The 20075-nt window shown below is 42.5% G+C and overlaps 1 protein-coding gene across 2 annotated transcripts in view; it reads right to left on the bottom strand.

Moving 5' to 3' along the window:
• PGGT1B (protein geranylgeranyltransferase type I subunit beta) overlaps window positions 1–20075 on the bottom strand; it is a 332915-nt gene that overhangs the window by 47626 nt on the left and 265214 nt on the right. For both annotated transcript variants that reach the window (XM_085632623.1, XM_085632624.1), the window contains one exon: window positions 10510–10618. In XM_085632623.1, the coding sequence (XP_085488749.1) occupies window positions 10510–10618 (109 nt within the window). The remainder of the gene's footprint in view (window positions 1–10509; window positions 10619–20075) is intronic.

Here is a 20075-nt window from a genome sequence, read left to right as displayed (position 1 = left end):
GGTGCTTGATAACACTCTTATTGTCATGGTACCACATGCAGTGGATACCTTGCTAAATAGGACGAAAACGCAGCATCTTACAAGCGCTCGCTTGTCTGGGTATGAACTGACGCTCTTGGCTAGTCACGTGCACATCAAACGATGTAACACTTTAAATCCAGCCACATTGTTACCTCTTCCAGAAGAGAAAGGTATTCAGGAACAACATGATTGTTTTCTCCGTACTGAGGAGGAGACAAAAGGTAGGATTGATTTGAAAGATACACCACTAATGGACCCGGATGGGATCCTATGGGTGGATGGTTCTTGTTTTAAGTTCCCTAATGGTGAAACAACTTCAGCTTACGCGGTTACCACCTTGCATACAATCGTGGAGACAGCACGCATCAGACATAATTCAGCTCAGGCGGCTGAACTGATAGCTTTGACCAGAGCATGTGTGTTATCTAAGGGGAAGAGAGTGTATGTATATACCGACAGCCAGTATGCGTTTGGTGTGGCACATAGCTTTGGTCGTTTGTGGAAGGAAAGAGGATTCTTTACCTCCCACGGTACTAAAATACAGCATGGTCAGTTGGTAACTGATCTTCTTGAGTCACTTGCTTTGCCTACCCAGATAGCAATCATAAAGTGTAGTGCGCATAAGAGGATTACTGATGATGTTGGTCGTGGGAATGCTTTTGCGGATGAGGTAGCGAAAGAAACAGGCAGAGATGCTATGAGTCGCATGTATGTTGCGGGCCCTGCAAATTGGGTCAAGGAAAAAGGAATGTGTGAGGATACAATAGAAAGTGTGAGATCGATTCAAGGAGAGGCTACAGAAAAAGAGTTGAGTAAGTGGAAAGAGAGTACAGGAATGTTAGATAGAATTGTCAGAACATCAGCGTTGGCTGTTACCAGATGCCTATGTACTGCCTGTAGTTGCTATGGCACATGGTCCAGCCCACATCAGTGCGAAAGGAATATGTAAGCTTCTGGCTCCAGTGTGGCTGAACGAAGGGATTCCAAAATGTGCAGATAATTTAGTGAAGCATTGTATCGTTTGCTTGATGCATAATCCAGGAAAGGGAACCCCAACTCCAGCAGGTCATTTTGCTCTCCCAACATATCCTTTTGAGGTGTTGCAAATTGATTATATTCACATGGAACGATGCAACAATCTCAAATATGTTTTGGTGGTGGTGTGTGCCTTCTCCAGATGGATAGAGGCCTACCCCCTGAAAGACAACACTGCTTTGTCCACTGCCAAAGTTCTTCTGAAAGAGAACTTCCCTAGGTTTGGTTTGCCGCGCATTGTCTGGAGTGACAATGGAAGTGAATTTGTGGGTCAAATTATGAAAAAGGTGTGTGCTGGTCTAGGTATCGTCCAAAAATTCCATGCGGCGAACCATCCCCAATCAGCAGGTTTGGTAGAGTGCGATAAGGGCACTCTCAAACTTAAGCTTGCAAAGGTACAGGCCAGCACGGGACTTGCCTGGCCTGATGCTTTACCTTTGGCTCTCCTATCCACTAGAACAGCTGTACATTCTCGTTTGGGACTCAGCCCATACGAGGTTGTTTTTGGGCGCCCGCTAATGTTTGGGGAGTCCCTCGCCCTAAAAAGTATTCTGACATACAGTATCCAATGCTGATTGATTACTTGCATGACCTCACCACTAACTTACGTGTTCTCCACCAACAGGTTTGAGACGCTTTACCAGAGGCCTCCACAGACCCAGGTCATTCTATCCAACCGGGAGACTGGGTCTGTGTGAAAATTTTTCAGAGGACAAGGAATTTGGAACCTCGTTGGAAGGCGCCTCGACAAGTTCTTCTGGTGACACGTACAGCAGTGAAATTCGAAGGGAAAAAGAACTGGATCCATGGTGTGCACTGCAAAAAGGTGCCCTTGCCCTTGCCTTTTGACCAGTGGGTCCGTAAGGGTGTAGGTGATTTTGAAGGCGAAAGGGTCCCTCGGTTTGTACCTTTCAGTAGTGCACACCTAGATGGAGCTCGGTCAGAGAAAGAAGATGACGACGTTTTACAAGAAGCAGTACCGCCACATCTCCGATTGAACACTACAGATCCACAGACACTATTTCAGGACCAAACTGTACTGAACAGAACTCAATATAATTTAAGGCCTAGACTGGTCAAGGACACCTAAAATTTTCATCTCTTTTATGACATGTACCATCTGTCCAGGTTGCAGGGTCACGGTAGGAGTCTTGGTTCGTGACCTGCATAGTGGCTAGGCCCCCAGGACTTGCAGTGTCATAGGACGGCTAATAATTACAGCCAAGTGAGTAAGGAAGATTGCCGTGAGCAACTATTTTAGAGGATGGATGTCAAATTAGGAAAGAATAATAAGAAGGAAGAGATGAAAAAGAAATATTGTAAATTAGTGTACAGTCAATGTGACATAACATTGTGTGTTCTTATGTTTTCTAGTATCTTATTGGCTGGTATAGGTTGGATTGTTCATGCTATGCAGCACAAATCTGTCCCTACTTCTATTTCCTTGCCTTTTTATTCTACTATCTCCCCACACCAATTATATACGCTTCCCCAACATGAACTAATCAGGAGAACAGAATATTTTAACAATTCATTTGTCCAGTTATTGCATCAACACCAATTGGTAAACAACACAACCGACTGCTGGGTGTGCGGACGTATGCCTCATACCACCGAAAAAGGGATGCCATATTTAGCCCTTCCATTTTCTTATGAAGGTTCCGCTTGGGCCCATTTTGTGATGTTTTCAAATGCATATCAGAACCGATTTAGATGTACAGCTGTTTCATATGGTAGTGGACAAGATTTTAGTCATAGTTCTCTGATAAAAGGAATAGTGGCTATGGCTAGAATTGTGGAGAATAGTAAGATTCCTGTTGATGAGAAACGGGCATATGATGCTTGGAACGTGACTCGTTACGCCACTAGCCTTACAGATAGGATTAAACAGGGAAAATCTCCACCACTTTGGACTGTGCGTCATCAAGGTAACTTTTGTTTACAAATAAATGGCCAGACTACTGACACTGGACAAGGAAAGAGTGTTTGTTCCCATACATACATTCACACATCTCAGAATTCACCACCGTTAGTGCCATCCCAGGGTACGTATTTTGTCTGCCACGATAGAGCGTACACGTGGCTACCAACGGATTTTTCAGGAACATGCTAGATAGCCTTTCTTCTCCCCCCTACATACACTGCTCCTTCGGGACATCACAGAAACAGATATGGCAGAGGGATTATTGATTCCAAAGACACGGCAGGACAAGAGGGAGGTGATTTCCTGAAAGGATTTCTTCCTTTTTGGGGCCTAATGGCCAACAGTAGAAACATGAGACAATTGGTTCGTGTTGTTGAGACTACCATAGATGTCACTTTAGGAGCCTTGAGCAATCTCACAGCTGAACTTCAGGCGGATCGTCTCATGACATTAAAGAACAGCATTTCTTTTAGATGTTATTCTTGCAGATCGTGGTGGAGTTTGTAAATTGATCGGATCTAGCTGTTGCATTTATATACCGGACGACGCCCCTACGGTATACCAAGCCATCTCCAAATTACATGTGATCTCCGAGTCGATTCATCAGGACGAAGGAGATTGGTCTTTAGTGGAATGGTTTTGGGAATTACTGTCCAAATGGGGATGGAAGGTATTAACATTCCTTGGAGTGGTTTTGGCCATCATTTTTTCCTGTTGTCTCTGTATTTAGTGTGGCCCCGCCATCTGTGGTCTTTGTGCCACTATGTGTGTCCCAAGGCCTGTGCCACCAAAGACGGAGAGCATTAAAATGATGTTGCAGCAACAGCTTGATGACCTCATGGCCATTGACGTCGACTCAGATTAAAATTAGTCTGTGTGTCTTGCCTGAGTAATGGCAAAAGGAGGGTCTGAGGTAATTCAGTTTCCGATCTCGTTCATATTTAGCCACCATTTTGTGTCTTTCTGCCATTTTGTGTTGCCCTCACTCACGGTGAACGAAGTGTTGTTTTCCCTCATCCTAATGCAACGTGTCAAATAACCTCCTGCCTCTGTTTATAGCTGGTGTCAGGGTCCGGCCGACTCCACTAATCCTCGTCTGGTCTGACTGATCCCCGTTTCAACTATCTGTTGGTTCGCACCATTCTTTCCTGACTTTATCTTATCCTCTTACCTTCGCTATTCTTTACTCGTATTCTCTCGTTTCACAACTGTCCTCTGGGCCATAAAAATGTGTCCTGCCACCTGCAAGTGGACTTATAAACACTACCACTGATTAACTTGTGGGGAAGGGTGACAAACACAGTTGGGAGAGAGGCTTATTTGAGTTACTTAATAACTTGTTTTTACATTCTTCTCATTGGTTGACCCTGTATGCATTGGGAGTGTTCTTTGTGAATATGTATGTTATAAAAGATTGTGCGCCACAAAGTAAAGTGGCAGTCTCCTAAGAACATACCTAGTGTACTTCTGGGACAACTGTACTTAGCTGCAGCTAATAAATCCTATCTTCTACGCCTAACGGAGTGTCCTGTGTCTCTGTTCGACAAAGCAGGTGAACTCAGGAGATTAAGGCGTACCCTGCGCCGCCAGGCCCCTAAGGTCTTGGTTCTTCATGTCTTGCTTCTTGGTTTTCTGTTTGGAGGCTGTCTTTCTAACTCTATACAGTATCCGTATTGTGTGATGTTTAGTATACATTTGTGCGATGTGACCTTCCTCCATTCCTGGATGAAGTCTCTTATTCTTCCCCCTACCGGTGTTGAGTGTTCGAGGTACTGCTTGTCGTGGAACGTTCGGCTGCAGTTCTTCCTTATGTCCTTCCGCCCACCCAGAGGTGTTGCTAGGGTGGGGGCCTGTTCCATGTTGGAGTCACTTGGTGGAGGGATGCTGACCTCCTCTTCGTGTTTGTCCTCTTCCGTTCCTGCGCCCTCGAAAGGACTGTCCCTGGTGCTGGTACTGCCGGTTCTGCTGTGGTTGACTCTGCTGCTGCTGGCTTTGGTTGCTACTTTGGTAGCCTTGCTGGGACGTTTGGTGCGATAAGCTAGGCACGTTGCCCCCTCTACCACCCGGCCTTCTTGTGGGTGTGCCTCTTCTCATTCCTCTGAACTGCAATGCTCCCATGGACCTTGCTGTTTCGTTGTCCTTCTAAAGCTGCGTCAACTTGTCGTCCAATGGTGTGCCGAACAGTTGCTCTCCATTAAAGGGTGTATTTAAGATGTTACTTTGTACCTCTGGCTGGAAATCCCGAAATTCTGAGCCATGCATGTCTTCTCTCAGTCACTCCTATCATCATTAGCCTGCTCGATGTTTCTGCAGCATCCAATGCCGATTTCAGGCATGTGTCCGCCATGTTCTTTCCTTCTTCTACCAGGTGAGCTGCCCTTTGTTGGTACTGGTCTGGTAGATGCTTTAGGTGCTGCCCCACTTCATCCCAGTGCTGGTATGCGTGCCTGGTAACCAGGACATTGGAATTTGCAATGCGCCAATGTACTGTCGCATTCCTCTCCACCTTTCCCTGTGAGATCTATCCTCCTACTCTCCTTGTCTGGAGGTGGTCCGGCATTTGTGGGAACATTAGCTCTCTTCCTAGCCGTTGCTGCAATTATGGAGTTGGCTGACACTGACCCTTGGATGTATGCCGGGTCCTTTGAAGAATGTTTGTACTTCTTCTCCGTCCTAGGTGTCACAGCTTTGCATACTGCTGACTCCTTAAAGGCCTCTCTTCTCTGGTCCAGCACACTAGGGAGCATGGGCAGGAATTGGCTTCTAGTCTGTTGAGGCAGTAGAGTTTCCAGGAGGAAACATGCCTTGGGCTTCTCCTTCTCCATTTTCACTCCATAAGTCTGTGCAGCCTTCTGGACGACCATGTTATAGATTCCTTTGTCGTCTGGCGGCGAGGACCTCGAAGGGTAAGTGTCTACACCTTCTTCTGGCGATTCTGCGTCGAGATCTTGCCATTCCACGTCATGTGCCTCTGAGAACGTCGCGTCCCGGTAGGATTGCAGATCTTCGTCGCCTTCTCCCTCGAAATAGTAGTAGTCTTCCCCCAGTTCCTCAACTGGTTCGGGCGTTCCGCGTCTTCGTCGTCCCTTTCGACTGCGGGATGGTGTATTGACTCATCTTCTCGTCGAAGTCCTTTTTCCACTGTAGGATGCTCGCCATTTCGGCCTCGAGCCTCCTCTTCTTCCTCTCCATCTCGGCGGCATGCTCGGCATCGAGGGTTGGAGCGCTTCTCTTCGAGGCAGTCGACGACGATGTCTGCCCTTCTTTCCTCGGCGCCGAGGTGTCCTTCTCGAGGGCAACCTTCGACGCCTTTTTGAGGCTTTTTGCCGATTGGGGGTCCTTTTCGAAGGATCCGCTCGGTTGACTATCCCTGGAGGCTGTTGCTTTCGTCCAGTGTTTCGGCGGCAGAGCTCCTTTCGAGGACTTAGCTTCACCTCTACGAGTGTCGCTCGGGGCTTTTGCTTCACTCTTTCGAGTGTCGCTTTGGTGTTTACGGGTCGATGACTCCCTTACCTCCTTCGAAGTCTTCTTATGGACCTCAACGACCGTGCAGTCCTCCGGCGATGTTGTCCTCTTCTCCACTGGAGAGGCCCAAGTCTCGTAGTGTTGGAGGTGGCCCCTGCATGTTGTGGTTCGCCCTTCTCTGCCTCTCCCTTACTCAAAGGGTCTTGGGTGTGAACACCGAGCAGGCGTTGCAGTCTTCGCTTCTGTGGTTGAGCGGCAGGCAGAGGTTGCAGACTGGATGCTGATCCTTCTGGGCGTACTTGTGGGGGCAATTGGTGCAAAACTTGAATGGTGTTTTGCCCATCCCTGCGCTCAGGGAACCCCCTGCGAGTACATTCTTCGTCGAGGTTTTGTTCGTTAAAACTTCTCCCTCGTCGCTCCGGGTACCTGACCTGTAGTCCGGTGTAGTTGAAAACTTGTTTCTTCGTCGATGTTCTTCGATTTGCTTGATTCCTCTTCCAAAACTCTGGAACTCTTCGGCAACGATCCAGACCCAACGGTGGAAAAAATAATCTGAAGATGGCGACCAAAGGTGGTCGCCGACGTCACAAAGGACACCAAATGCTGAGATGTCGCCACCCACCTGGGCCACGGAAAAAAAAAAGAGAAAATACTACGATTCCCGACCCAACCACAAGATGTTGGAATAATGCACAGCATAATATTCCAGAAAGATTCACGCTGCAAAACATAACCTACGACTGGTACAACAAAAGGTGTTTTTCAGACTTCGCTGAATAGCTACAAGGATGACTGTTTGGTCACTAATTTAATCGGACGATTTCTGGAAGGGCCATTCGACCTAGGACTGTTAAGAGAATGTTGGAGAATAATAAAGTTCTGAAGTGAGGTCTCTGAACATTTAGATTTCATACTTCGAAAGAAGTTGGAATAATCTTTCCGTCTAGAATTGCATCATATTACCAAAAGAAGATTGGTCTTTCTAATCTGCAGAAAGCGCGCACTAATAATTTCCATGAAACACATTATGTAAATACAGAAATTCAGTTTAACACAGATGATGAAACACTCCTTATAGAAACATGGATTACTTAATACTTGATGAAAGGGTGTGTTCGTTTGTAACAAGTGTTCTAGAACTGCTCTTTGTGCATGCCCTGCTTAGAAGTGAATAAAGAAACAAAAAAAGAAAGAAAATATTGTAAATCCTTGTGTTCTTTTGATGTTTGGTCTCTCTCGCTCTATCTCTACAGCTGGCTTGTCTTTGTGTGTATGCTGTTCCTGAACCAGTTTGTCTTAGTACAGCGGCTGAATTGTTCTGGAAGCACGTGTTGATGGGAAGCCTTTCAGAACCTGATATTTGGTATATATGTTCTGTAAAATATTGAACAACCATTTGGCTTTTGCGGTGCTTTGCCAATTTAGGTGATTGAATGTGGCGTCACATGGATTAGTTATTTGGTATTTCTGAGAGGTTTATCAGAGATGCAGAGGGCTAATTTCCTCCTCTGTCCTCAGTCCACTCTGGTACCTTTGCTGAAATTAGGGCTACTGTGCTCGGGTTGCTACTTCTACCAGTAAAGCATTTGAACTCACACTATGGTTTTGCATTGGGTTTAAAGTACTCTTTTTCTCAAGGACCACAGCCACAGTCTTGAAATTAGGAACTTCAGCTTTCAACAAATAGAACTTGTCATCCACATATATTTTGCTGTTGGACAGAACATCCATTAACTGCTCTGGAGAATGCCATTAGGATCTATCACACTGACCAAGCAAGGCTGTCATGCTTGCTTCCCATAGTAAAATGGCTAAAGATCCAACAATTTTAATTTCCACAGCATCAGTAGGTCTGCACGTCTGTCTAGCAGAACAGTAGAGATCAATGAGAACGGAATCTTTATTTTGGCCAGCCGAACCAATAATTGACTCTGGAAGCATTAGGTCTTCAAGGCCTCATTTCATCAATTCCTCAAAAAAGTACAAGAACTAGAGTGTGAGATTTGGGCAACCCCTTTTCTGGCACTGGCATAGATGTCTTTTGATGGTTTTGTCATTGCTTGATGGGTTATCCGTTCTAAGTCCACAGCATTCCACGGATTGTTACAGTGTCCAGTTACAGTATCCCATTAGGTTTTGCAGATGAGGCCTCTTGTAATACTTATTTTAAGCCGCAGATGCAACACTATGTGTAGTTTGTAACTGAATCAGTGTATGTGCTCTGATATATTTATTTGCTGTTACAGTGATATTTCAATTGCCGACTAGTGTGTCTTTATTGTTTAGGAAGTGGTTGCTGTTTGGATGCCACAGCTCATCACAAAGACAGTATTGCAATTCACTAATTGCCTTTGTGCATTCATTGGTTTCACTTTGCTGCCATGATAATATGTTGAATGTACATCTTTTGTTTGTTCACAAAGAAAAGATGTATGACCACATAGGCTTTACTAAAGACGTAACGGAAATACTGGCAATTTTTTCAAAACGGTCAACAATTAAATATTTTGCTGAGTATAGCTCAAGTTCACCACAAACAACACAATCAACAGTTCACTGTTTTTCAAAACCTGCTCTTCACGGATACGAATATTGCTTCGTTATAGGATTTACTTTCGAGGTCAGCTGAAAGAAAAATACACCAATTCACCCAACTATTACCAAACAATTCTCCTTACAAAGAGCCAAACATATTGGCTGAGGCAGCACTTGTTAAGAACTGAGAGTCCAATAGTACCTCTCCTTCTTTGGTTTCAATGATTTCAGCAAGGCTACGGTGACCCAAAATACTTTATGGTTGGTTCGAAATTTTCCGATACTCCCAGGAATAGAGCTATTGAAAGTGGTTATGGTTGCAGCGAGTAAAAACACAGAACGGATGTCTGCATTAGGGGAACAGTTGCTCATTTTTTAGCTTATTTTCGTCCATGTTCACTGCTTCATCAAATGTTATGTCATCAAGTTGAACTATTTTAACAAAAATCGAACACAGAGACTGAGGAGAATACTTGCCTCAGCTCGAGCGTAGACTGCTATTTTGATTCCTTCTCAGGGAGTTTCTCCTATAGGTTGGTGTAGAGTTCCTCAGATGGAGTTTTAATATATTCTTTCTGCTTCAGGACTAGGAATGATTGGAGTGCGTTTGTCTTTTCTGACCACAGGATGGTCATTTATCAAAGCCGACTTAGTAACAGAAAGAACAGCCGGGTGAAACTTGACCAAAGTGCAAATGCTCTCGCCCTTCACGAGAGTCTCTTAAAACTTACACGTGCCGCAAGATTACAATTATTGGAGTAAACAGAGCCAAAAGATGCAACTAGTTAAGCTAGAAAATTGCTCCTCAAAGATGAAAAATTATCTATGGCTAACTTAAAATAAGTTGCAGTATGGGACCGTCGCTTTAAAGCAGCAATCTGCTTCAGTATTTTGCTTTATATGCCCTAAAATAATGTTGTTAGCATTTCTGTTCTGGTTAAGAACTGAATTATTATCACCCAGAATCAGCCAATCAGTCTCGGCTGCTCCTGGAGTCTGACTTATAAACAGGATAGTCTGGTGCTAGCTCAAGTATGAGGCAATAGAAGCAGTGGCCCCTGGCACACCATAGTGAACTGCACCAAAAAAGCGACCCTGAAACAAGCTTAGTTCTGCCTTGCATTATTGTTATGTTTTCTCAGGTCCTCTCTCCAATTTTTAGATCAGCCTTGTGTACGGTAGTGGTGAATAAATATATGTTTATATACAACAGTGTTTATTGAACAGTAACCTATGCATTATTTTACTCAGCAGAAGTACCCGTGATCAAAAAACAAAATTGGGAATAGAGCCAGCTGCTCTGCCGGTAAAGTAGGTACCTTTTTGCTCAATCACCTAGCTCACTGGGCAATAACAACATGTTTACTATGCACCAGTGGCATGCAATGATGTTCTGATGCAGATATATTTTGCTGGAGCTGCACTTAGATTTGTTTGCCTCAAAAACATTTACAATGTAGACACATGATGCTAGGTTAAAACATACTCCGAAATTTCAACACCGAACATAAGACACATATTAGCTTTACCTGGATGACTATCTGGCCATTTGGCAAACCCACCAACAATACGATCTTGAGTGGACAAGATATAATTTCGATTTTTTTCCATGTTTATATATTCAAAAATGTTCAAAAGCTGAAAAAGAAAAAGATACCAGATAAAGTAGATATGAAGACTAATATTGCACCTGTTTATAGTATTCATTTTCTTTGCAAACATAACCACACCACAACAATTGTGAAATATAAAATGAAGGAAATAGACAAAGTAATTTTTTTAAACAAAAAAATGGAAAGACATTATGATAAGCATTTGTTTTCAATTGAAATTGTATTGTGGCATTGTGATAAATGGGGTTTCTGGTTGGCTAGGATATGCACCTAAGCCAGGCAGAACCCACCACTCTAGTCAGGGCAAGTCAGTTACACACCAAAGAACTTGTGCTCGCCCTCGGATAGCTTGACGCAGAGCATGCAACGTGTAAAGCATTTGTACAACACACTCACACAGCAACACAATGGACACACCACAAAAAGAGACTTCACGCAGGATTATATATCAAGCATTGGGTTAGCCAATAGGTCTCGCGTTTGGGACCTTATAAGTATTTAGTTATGCAGCACAATATCCTTGGTGCAACAACATCATGGCTAAACACTTATGACGTCCCAAAGGCGAGACCTATTGGCTATGCCAATGCTTGTTTCACATGCTCCCAAGTACTGTCTCTGTGTGGAGATGTCTTGCACCCTTGACATTGTCTGCTGTTCTTTCCCAGAGTATAATCTTAAAAATAAAATAAAAATTAAACAACCCAGCCTTGTGTATTGTGTAACCTAGGTTCAAGCCCATACCACAACTTTTGCAGAACAAAATAGGTTTTAAAATGCCCAGAATGAAGATATTGGTGTGGATGATACAGTATTAATTAGAGCACTAATAAATAGGAGATATACATATGAGGGTTCTACAGTGCTATTGAGTGATTTTACTGATTGTACAACAAACCGGAAGACCAAAGTTGGATTGGTCGAATGGCCGATTGGTTTGTAAATATCACTGGAACCCACAAATGCCATTTTTGCACCATAATAGATGTTGACCATTAAGTATTTGTATGTATACCATATTAATAAAGGCAAGGATCCACTGTAGTCAGCATTTCTTATTTCATGGGAATGCTCAACCAAAGACGGAGTGGTTTATAATGTTCAATGTATATATATTTTAATGTATTATGGCATAAGGGAAGAGGATATATATATATATATATATATATATATATATATATATATATATATATATATATATATATATATTCAGTGAAAAAACGATAGGTTTAACACATGTTATAGTTAGCTGGACATTTTACTCGTAAAAAACCAATGAAATTCCCCCGTTATAGTTAGTTCAGCTAACTATAACTCGCGCGCCCGCAATGCACTGCTGATGACGTCACATATTACATCACTCATGACATGGTCAGTGACATCACTCATGACATCACTGATGACATCTCAAATGACATCACTGATGACATCACTGATGACATCATCCAGTGAATGTGTGTTTTTCTGAAAATTAAATATGTTTTATATATGTATATCTCAAGGTCGATGGAAGAATAAATGGGTATATAAGTGTCTAAATGGATGATTTTTATTTGAAAAATTGATTGTGTAACTGACTGATTAAGTGTATCATAGTGAATACATGGCTTAGTGAGTAATGTTTAAATATTTAAATATCTGTATCAGTCTCTCTCTTTGTGTATAAGTGGCTGCATGGGTTGGTGAGTAGCTACATGAGTGTCTATATAGGTTATTTGTTGGTTTTTTGAGTATCAGTGTCTGATGTCTGTATGGTTTGGTGGGGGGTATTACGTAGTGCATAGGTGCATGAATGAATGACTCAGTCTTTGTAGGTGTTGAAGTCAGCATGTGTGCAGGACTCTATGGGTGCATGAGTGTGTGTATGGGTGTGTTAGTGAGTGATTGACTGTCTCTATAGTGTCTTTATGAGTAACTACATATGTTTTAAACTAGTATATGTGACTATTGGTGTATATAAGTGAGTATATGTGAGAGTGAGAGATTCAAAGAGTTCCTGAATGAATAAGTATGTGGTTCTATAAGTGATTGTTTAAAAGAGTAAGTATGTGTAAGTTTCCGTAAAAGTAAGTGTGGTGGTGTGTGTATAACTGTATATTTAAGTAAATGGATGTTTGATTCTTTATTAGCATGAGTGACTATGTGTGTGAGTAACTCCATGGATGAGTGGCATTGTGTAACAGGGTGTATAGGTGTATGAGTACATATGATGAGTGAGTACATGTATGAGTGACTGTATAGGACTGTTGGTGAATGAGTGGATGTGTATGTGAATCTTAGAATTACTGAAGAGGTTGTTGTAATTGGTATTGGTATGTCCATTGTTTTGAAAATGTTAGTTTGTATTTTTGAGTGTGTGTATCAAAGGTTATATTAGGGGAAGAGGAGCTCTGCCACTCTATCTCAAGGATGATGTCATCAGTGATGTCATCAGTGATGTCATTTGAGATGTCATGAGTGATGTCATGAGTGATGTCACTGACCATGTCATGAGTGATGTAATATGTGACGTCCTCAGCAGTGCATTGCGGGCGCGCGAGTTATAGTTAGCTGAACTAACTATAACGGGGGAATTTCATTGGTTTTTTACGAGTAAAATGTCCAGCTAACTAGAACATGTGTTAAACCTATGGTTTTTTCACTGAATTTCTAAGGTTTTTTAAATGCTAATTCCTAACTATAACGTGTGTGAAACCCATGGTTTTTTCAGTGAATTTGCAAGGTTTTTTAAATGCTAATTCCTAACTATAACGTGTGTGAAACCTATGGTTTTTTCAGTGAATTTGCAAGGTTTTTTAAATGCTAATCCCTAACTATATCGTTTTTGAAACCTTTGGTTTTTTCAGAGAATTTGTATGGGTTTTTATATGCTAAGTTATGTATTTTTAATTAAAGATATTTTTTTTATTTAAATAAAATTACTTTATATTCATTTATATATTATCTGTATTTTTTTATAAATTATTTTTTTTTAAAATTCAATTTGGATATTTTTTTTTATTTAATTTTTTAAATTATTTTATGTCCACTTTTTTTTTTTTATAAATTCTTGGGGTGCGCGCTCTGAGCGCGCACCTAGTACTATTTCGTAACTTTTTTATGAATTCCGGCGTACGTTATTTACGTACGCAAATATACTTAATGGTGCGCGCTGGGAGCGCGCACCCAGTACGTATGCGTACGTACGTACGCATGCGTCCTACGCCCTCGACGCGGTTTACTTCCGCATACGCTAAAATTATGCGCAATAACGGTCGCGTATACGCGTGTTCAACGTATGCGCGCTAGGTACGCGTATATGACGTATGCACCTTCGCGTTTACGCGTTCGTGCATACGTCATCGCGGGGTGCGCGCACGGAGCTTGCGCAGTGCGCGCACCTCGGGTTTATACATAATAAAACAATATTTCTTATTGGTTATCATTACTTTCAGTTTCTAATTGTATCAATACCACACCCAATCCCCTCATGGCAAGTCATGTGATCAAGAATCTTCACTTTTGATTGGTTTGAAGTACTTTCTGTTCCAGATTCTTCCCAAACCACACCTACTCCCCTCATTATTAGTTCTGATTCCTTTGGAGAAGGAGCTATTCTGTTGTTGAGAGACAATGGCTGAACAGCAACCTACTTCAGACAGTGAGCAGGACACTCTTGAGAGGCAGAGGAACAGGAAGCAGAAAGACAGCTTTATATGGCAGTTTTTCACTTTTCCAGAGAATGAGAAAAAGGTAAATGCACCGAAAGTTACATGTGTACTTTGTAAAAAAGTCTTATCTCGTGGGAATCCTAACAAGAAATATTCTTTTAGCATTCACACTATGTTGAGACATGTTTACAAAATGCATCCAGTATCTTATCGTCGAGCTTCTGGAGAAAACCCTCCACCTGCTCAGCCGACGACATCAGCAGCAGCTCAGCCGAGCACATCTTCGGCAGCTCAGGGGAGCACTTCAGCTGCGATGGTGCCTTCACCTGTTTCTTTACCTCTTGTTGGTCCACCTTGTTTGGCGAGGTTGTCTACACGGTGCACTGATTGCGGTTCTCTTATTTCTGTGGGGGAGACCAGTCTTGATCTCCTTCAGAGAAAATTTGATGCGCATACGTGCACTAGGCCATAGATGTTTTTTCTTTTTTTGCGTTTTTCTCTTCCTGTTTCCCTCCATTAACTCAAGGGCTCTTTTAAGAGCCACTTATAAACTTAATCAAACAAATTTTGTTTTTAGAATTTTTTTTTGAAATTTTTTTGAGGTGCGCGCACCCATGTTTTTTTAAATTTTTTTTTTTTTGAGAGACTACAATTAAAAATTGAAAATGTGATTGTACAGAAGTACAAACCTCAAAACCCCACTCGCTTAAATGCGTTTTTTTTTTATTTTGTTTTATTAAGTTTTTTTCCGGGTGCGCGCTGGGTGCGCGCACTCGGCGATATTTTTTTACAAAATATTAACCTTTTTTTTTGCCCTACAAGGTCCTACTTTAACCCCCTTACAATGCCTACTGGGTCTATTTCTACCCACTCTGCCCCCTTTTCAAGTTCTCCCTCTTTGTTTATCACCCCCTCTTTATGCGATTGACAAAATGGCGGCCGCCGCTTCCTGATTTCCACCGATTCGAATGTTTACTAAGATCTAACAACCAATCAGAATTGCGCTCGCGCACGGCGAGGTGCGCGCACCCAGCACGCACGGAGCGCGCTCATATATATATATATTGATTTAAAGGCTATTTTCTCAGAATCTACTGAACAGATTTACACCAAACCTACAAAAGGCACTTCCTTGACCTGGGGACTACCTCTCTGCCAAATTTCTAGTAATTCTGTTCAGCCGTTCGGGCTGTAGCCCTGTCTAAAGGTCCTATGGAAAAATGCATGGGAAAAACGCGTTTTGGGACCCCCCTTTTATCTCAGCCCCCGCTTGACGAATCCCCCCGAGACTTTCAGGGTAGGAGCGGAGCGTAGCGCCCCACCTATTTTGAGAAATTCGCGAACATTCGTCGACCGGCGCCAAAGTTATTCCAAATAGAATGTTGCGGATTTCCTATGGAAAAGGGGTCCTAACTATAACTACCTACTGGCGACCGCCAGTAGGTAATATATATATATATTAGTATAGTATGAAAAATCTATATACACACACACACACTCTCTCTCTCTCTCTCTCTTCCACTCTCTCACCCACGCATTGAAGCCCCTATGTTAAGTAATTTGCACCCTAGTTGGTTCTCTGTGCTAAAATGAAGAGAATATAGAGTTCATATGTTTGATTCAGAAGGTAAGGTTGCAGTGAAGAATTATTTTTCATTCTACCAGCTGCAAACCTTACATCATGCCTATGTAGGCAAGTGCTTCTGCACCCCACAGTAAGCACTATATAAGTATTGCAGAATTGGTAAAGCATTGGTAAAGCCAATAGCTGCCAGAAATTTTGGAAGGGTATTTTATATGCTTCCAAGATGGCCACCTCATTAAGTCAAGAGCACTGATGACATTATGGGTGATATTGAGGAAATCTCTCACAATCACTGGCTACTTCTCTGTATTCAGTGGTCAATTAATGCTCTGCACTCATCTCTTGTCCAACTTGAAGTAACATTTGATTACTTCCACTGTTATAATCACACACCGAATGGCATCTTGAAGATATCAATTGTAGCCCACTGTCTCTACAAGACAACAACTGCAACAGCTGTCACACAACCCTTGGATAGAGTCCGAAGGCTTTCCTTGCAAGCCTTGGCCTTCACTTAAAGTAGGTACCCGCACCTCAGAAGCACCTCCTGGCATATGCCAAATTCTATGAATAAGTGCTCCTGCTGCGACCCATGCAGAGGGGATGAAGGAGTGTCCGGAGAACTGGAAACGGTTGTGTAATCCTCAGACCTACTCCAGCCAAACGTGAATGTGACGTCATACTTCCTCCAACAAGCACAGCCGGTCGTGAGGTTCTCAGAACTTCTCCAAGGCAATGATTTTTAACCCCTTAATTTACCCAACAACACTATTTGAAAGTGAGGTTCCTGTAACCGCTGTGACAAGAAGCATTTGTACAGAACCTTCTACTGTTAGCATGGCATCTTAGCGCTTTCTTAACCTAAGGGGCTGTTTTCGTGCGGTTGTGGTATTTCCATCAATCTATTGTGTTGTGCATGGGATAGGGTGACCAGACGTCCCGGATTAACCCGGACAGTCCCGGTTCTCAGAGGATTGTTCTGGAGCTTTTCCCAATTTTAAATACATGTCCCGGTTTTTGGGACAAAGGCCAAGTCTTCCTGCAAAGCAGAATGGAAATGTGTTGTTTCCTTTCCACAGGCCTCTAAAGTCTGAAATAACAGAAGAACAAAAGTTACTTACCTGTAAACTGTGGTTCTCCAGTATTGGTGTCTTTCATAGATTCACATGCTTGAATATTCCCCGTCGTCGAAGTGGGAGTCCCACGGTACATAATATAGCAATATAGTAATAACATAAGCCTATTAGGCATAAAAGAAAGTAAAACCATAGAGTTTATGGATAGACAACTTGTCTCCTCTATAACATATTACTGTTGTTATGTTCTAGTCCAAATCCAACCAATCAGGCGTCCGCACCCTCTAGAACCCTCTCCCCAGAGACTCAGGCTCTCAGATTTTCGTAGCACAAGAGTGACATAATAGTCAAATACATGATTAGAGCCTCTGAGGGGAGGTGGGTGGGTCGCATGTGAATCTATGAAAGACACCAATACTGGAGAACCACAGTTTACAGGTAAGTAATTTTTGTTCTTCTCCAGTATTGGGGTGCCTTTCATAGATTCACATGCTTGAATAAGAGTAGAGAGCAGTGATATCAGAACAATACAAGGTACATAAGAAGCAAAGCAATAGTATATATATATATATATATATATATATATATATATATATATATATATTACCTACTGGCGGTCGCCAGTAGGTAGTTATAGTTAGGACCACGTTTCCATAGGAAAACCTCAACATTCTATTTTGAATAACTTTGGCGCCGGTCGACGAATCCTCGCGAATTTCTCAAAATAGGTGGGGCGCTACGCTCCGCTCCTACCCTGAAAGTCTCGGGGGGATCCGTCAAGCGGGGGCTGAGATAAAAGGGGGGTCCCAAAACGCGTTTTTCCCATGCATTTTTCCATAGGACCTTTAGACACAGCTACAGCCCGAACGGCTGAACAGAATTACTCAAAATTTGGCACAGAGGTAGTCCCTAGGTCAAGGAAGTGCCTTTTGTAGGTTTGGTGTAAATCTGTTCAGTAGATTCTGAGAAAATAGCCTTTAAATCAATATATATATCTGAGCCCGCTTACGGTACGCTTACCGTACGCTTACGGTAAGCGTACGGTGGCGTGCGCGAGCGCGATTCTGATTGGCTCTTAGATCTTAGTAAACATTCGAATCGGCCGAAACCAGGAAGCGGCGGCCGCCATTTTGTGTATTTCACTCTGAAAAAAAAGAGTGAAAACAAGGAAAGGGGGCAATGAGGAGAGTTACAGACCCCCTAACATTTGTAAGGGGGTCAAAGAAGGACAGAAAAGTACAAAAAAAACATTTATTGATTTTAAAAAAAATCACGGGGTACGCGTACGGTAAGCTTACGGTAAGCGTACGGTAGCAAAAAAAAAAAAAAAAAAATGAAAATCAGATTTAAGTGTTTAGATATTAGGGGGCTCTAAAAAGAGCCGTTGTGTTTATGAAATGATTTTTTAGTGGTACCTACAAGTAAGTACCGATGCAGAGTCTAAGGTTCAAGAGGAAGACTCTGTTCCCTTCATCATTGAAGTGCACACCATCTCCTCTATAAATGTCTTGCATGTCATAACGCAAGTTGTTGTGGTAAATGGCACCCATACCATAGTCACGGAGGAAAGCAGAAACAGATTTGTTGACGTGCTTTCTTGCTTTGTCATCGCACCGCGTGCCCACCGTGCGTGCACGGCACTAACTGCGTAAAGTGGGCGCGCGGTGCGCGAAGCGCACCGCGTGCTCACTGTGCGCGCACGGTGCGCGAAGCGCACCGTGCGCGCACGGAACGAACTGCGTTAAGTGGGCGCGCACGCCACGAATGGCGTAAAGTAACTTAGCATTTAAAAAACCGTACAAATTCACTGAAAAAACCATAGGTTTCACACACGTTATAGTTAGGAATTAGCATTTAAAAAACCTTGCAAATTCACTGAAAAAACCATAGGTTTCACACATGTTATAGTTAGTGGAAATTTTACTGATAAAAAACCAATGAAATTCCCCCGTTATAGTTAGTGCAGGCAACTATAACTCACGCGACCGCAATCTTCTGCTGATGACATATGTGTCTTTATGAAAAAAAAATATTTGTAATATATGTATAGCTAAAAATGTATGGAAGAAGACATGGGCAAATAAGTGTCTAAATACAGTATTAGCATCAGCAGAGGATTGCGGTCGCGTGAGTTATAGTTGCCTGCACTAACTATAACGGGGGAATTTCATTGGTTTTTTATCAGTAAAATTTCCACTAACTATAACATGTGTGAAACCTATGGTTTTTTCAGTGAATATATATATATATATATATATATATATATATATATATATATATATATATATATATATATATAAATAAAGAAAAGTACCTTGTATACAGGAGGAGGGAAGCATCAGAGGCTCACCTTATTTTAAAAGATTACGAAGGACTGCTTGTCCCACGGCTGTGTCCGTGTTGTCTGCAGCATCCAGACAGTAGTGTCTCGTAAAGGTGTGTCTGCTGGACCATGTTGCCGCTCTACAGATGGATTGAAGAGGCACCCCAGCAAATAGCGCAGTAGAAAAAGAAACCTTCCTGGTGGAATGCGCTTTAACAGCAGCAGCAAGAGGTTTTCCTGCTTGGTGATGGCAAAAGGCAATAGTAGAAGATATCCAGCGTGCTATAGATTGCTTGGTGACCGGATGACCTTGTCGCATCCGTCCGTAGGCCTCAAAGAGTTGGTCATTCTTGCGAATAGCAGCTGTTTTCTGAAGATTAAATTTAAGACATCTTTTGACATCTAAAGAATGGAGAGTCTTTTCTGCAGTAGTCTGAGGATTTGGAAAAAATGTTTTAAAACAACCGGCTCATTGAGGTGGAAATCAGATGGTACCTTAGGGATAAAGGCCGGATTGGTGCGAAGCAGGACAGAGTCTTTAGTAAATTGCAGAAAAGGTGGGTTAATGGTAAATGCTTGCAGGTCACTAACCCGGCGTGAGGATGTAAGAGTCAGGAGGAGAGAAGTCTTCCAAGTGACATATTTGAGACTGACCTTATGGATTGGCTCAAAAGGTGATTTCATGAGCTGCGCCAATACAATGTTTAGATGCCAAGGTGGAGGAGGCCGACGTATCGGAGGAAACATCCGAAAAAGCCCTTTGAAAAATTGTTGAATTACTCTTGACGAGTAAAGGGAGTTAGAGCCATCTTGTCGGAATCGTGAGATTGCCGCTAGAAAGACTTTAA

Source organism: Triturus cristatus, chromosome 2_1 (genome assembly GCF_964204655.1).
Source record: "Triturus cristatus chromosome 2_1, aTriCri1.1, whole genome shotgun sequence".
Taxonomy (NCBI): domain Eukaryota; kingdom Metazoa; phylum Chordata; class Amphibia; order Caudata; family Salamandridae; genus Triturus; species Triturus cristatus.
The sequence above is the reverse complement of the archived record's forward strand: the minus strand, read 5'-3'. Positions and strand labels throughout refer to the sequence as shown.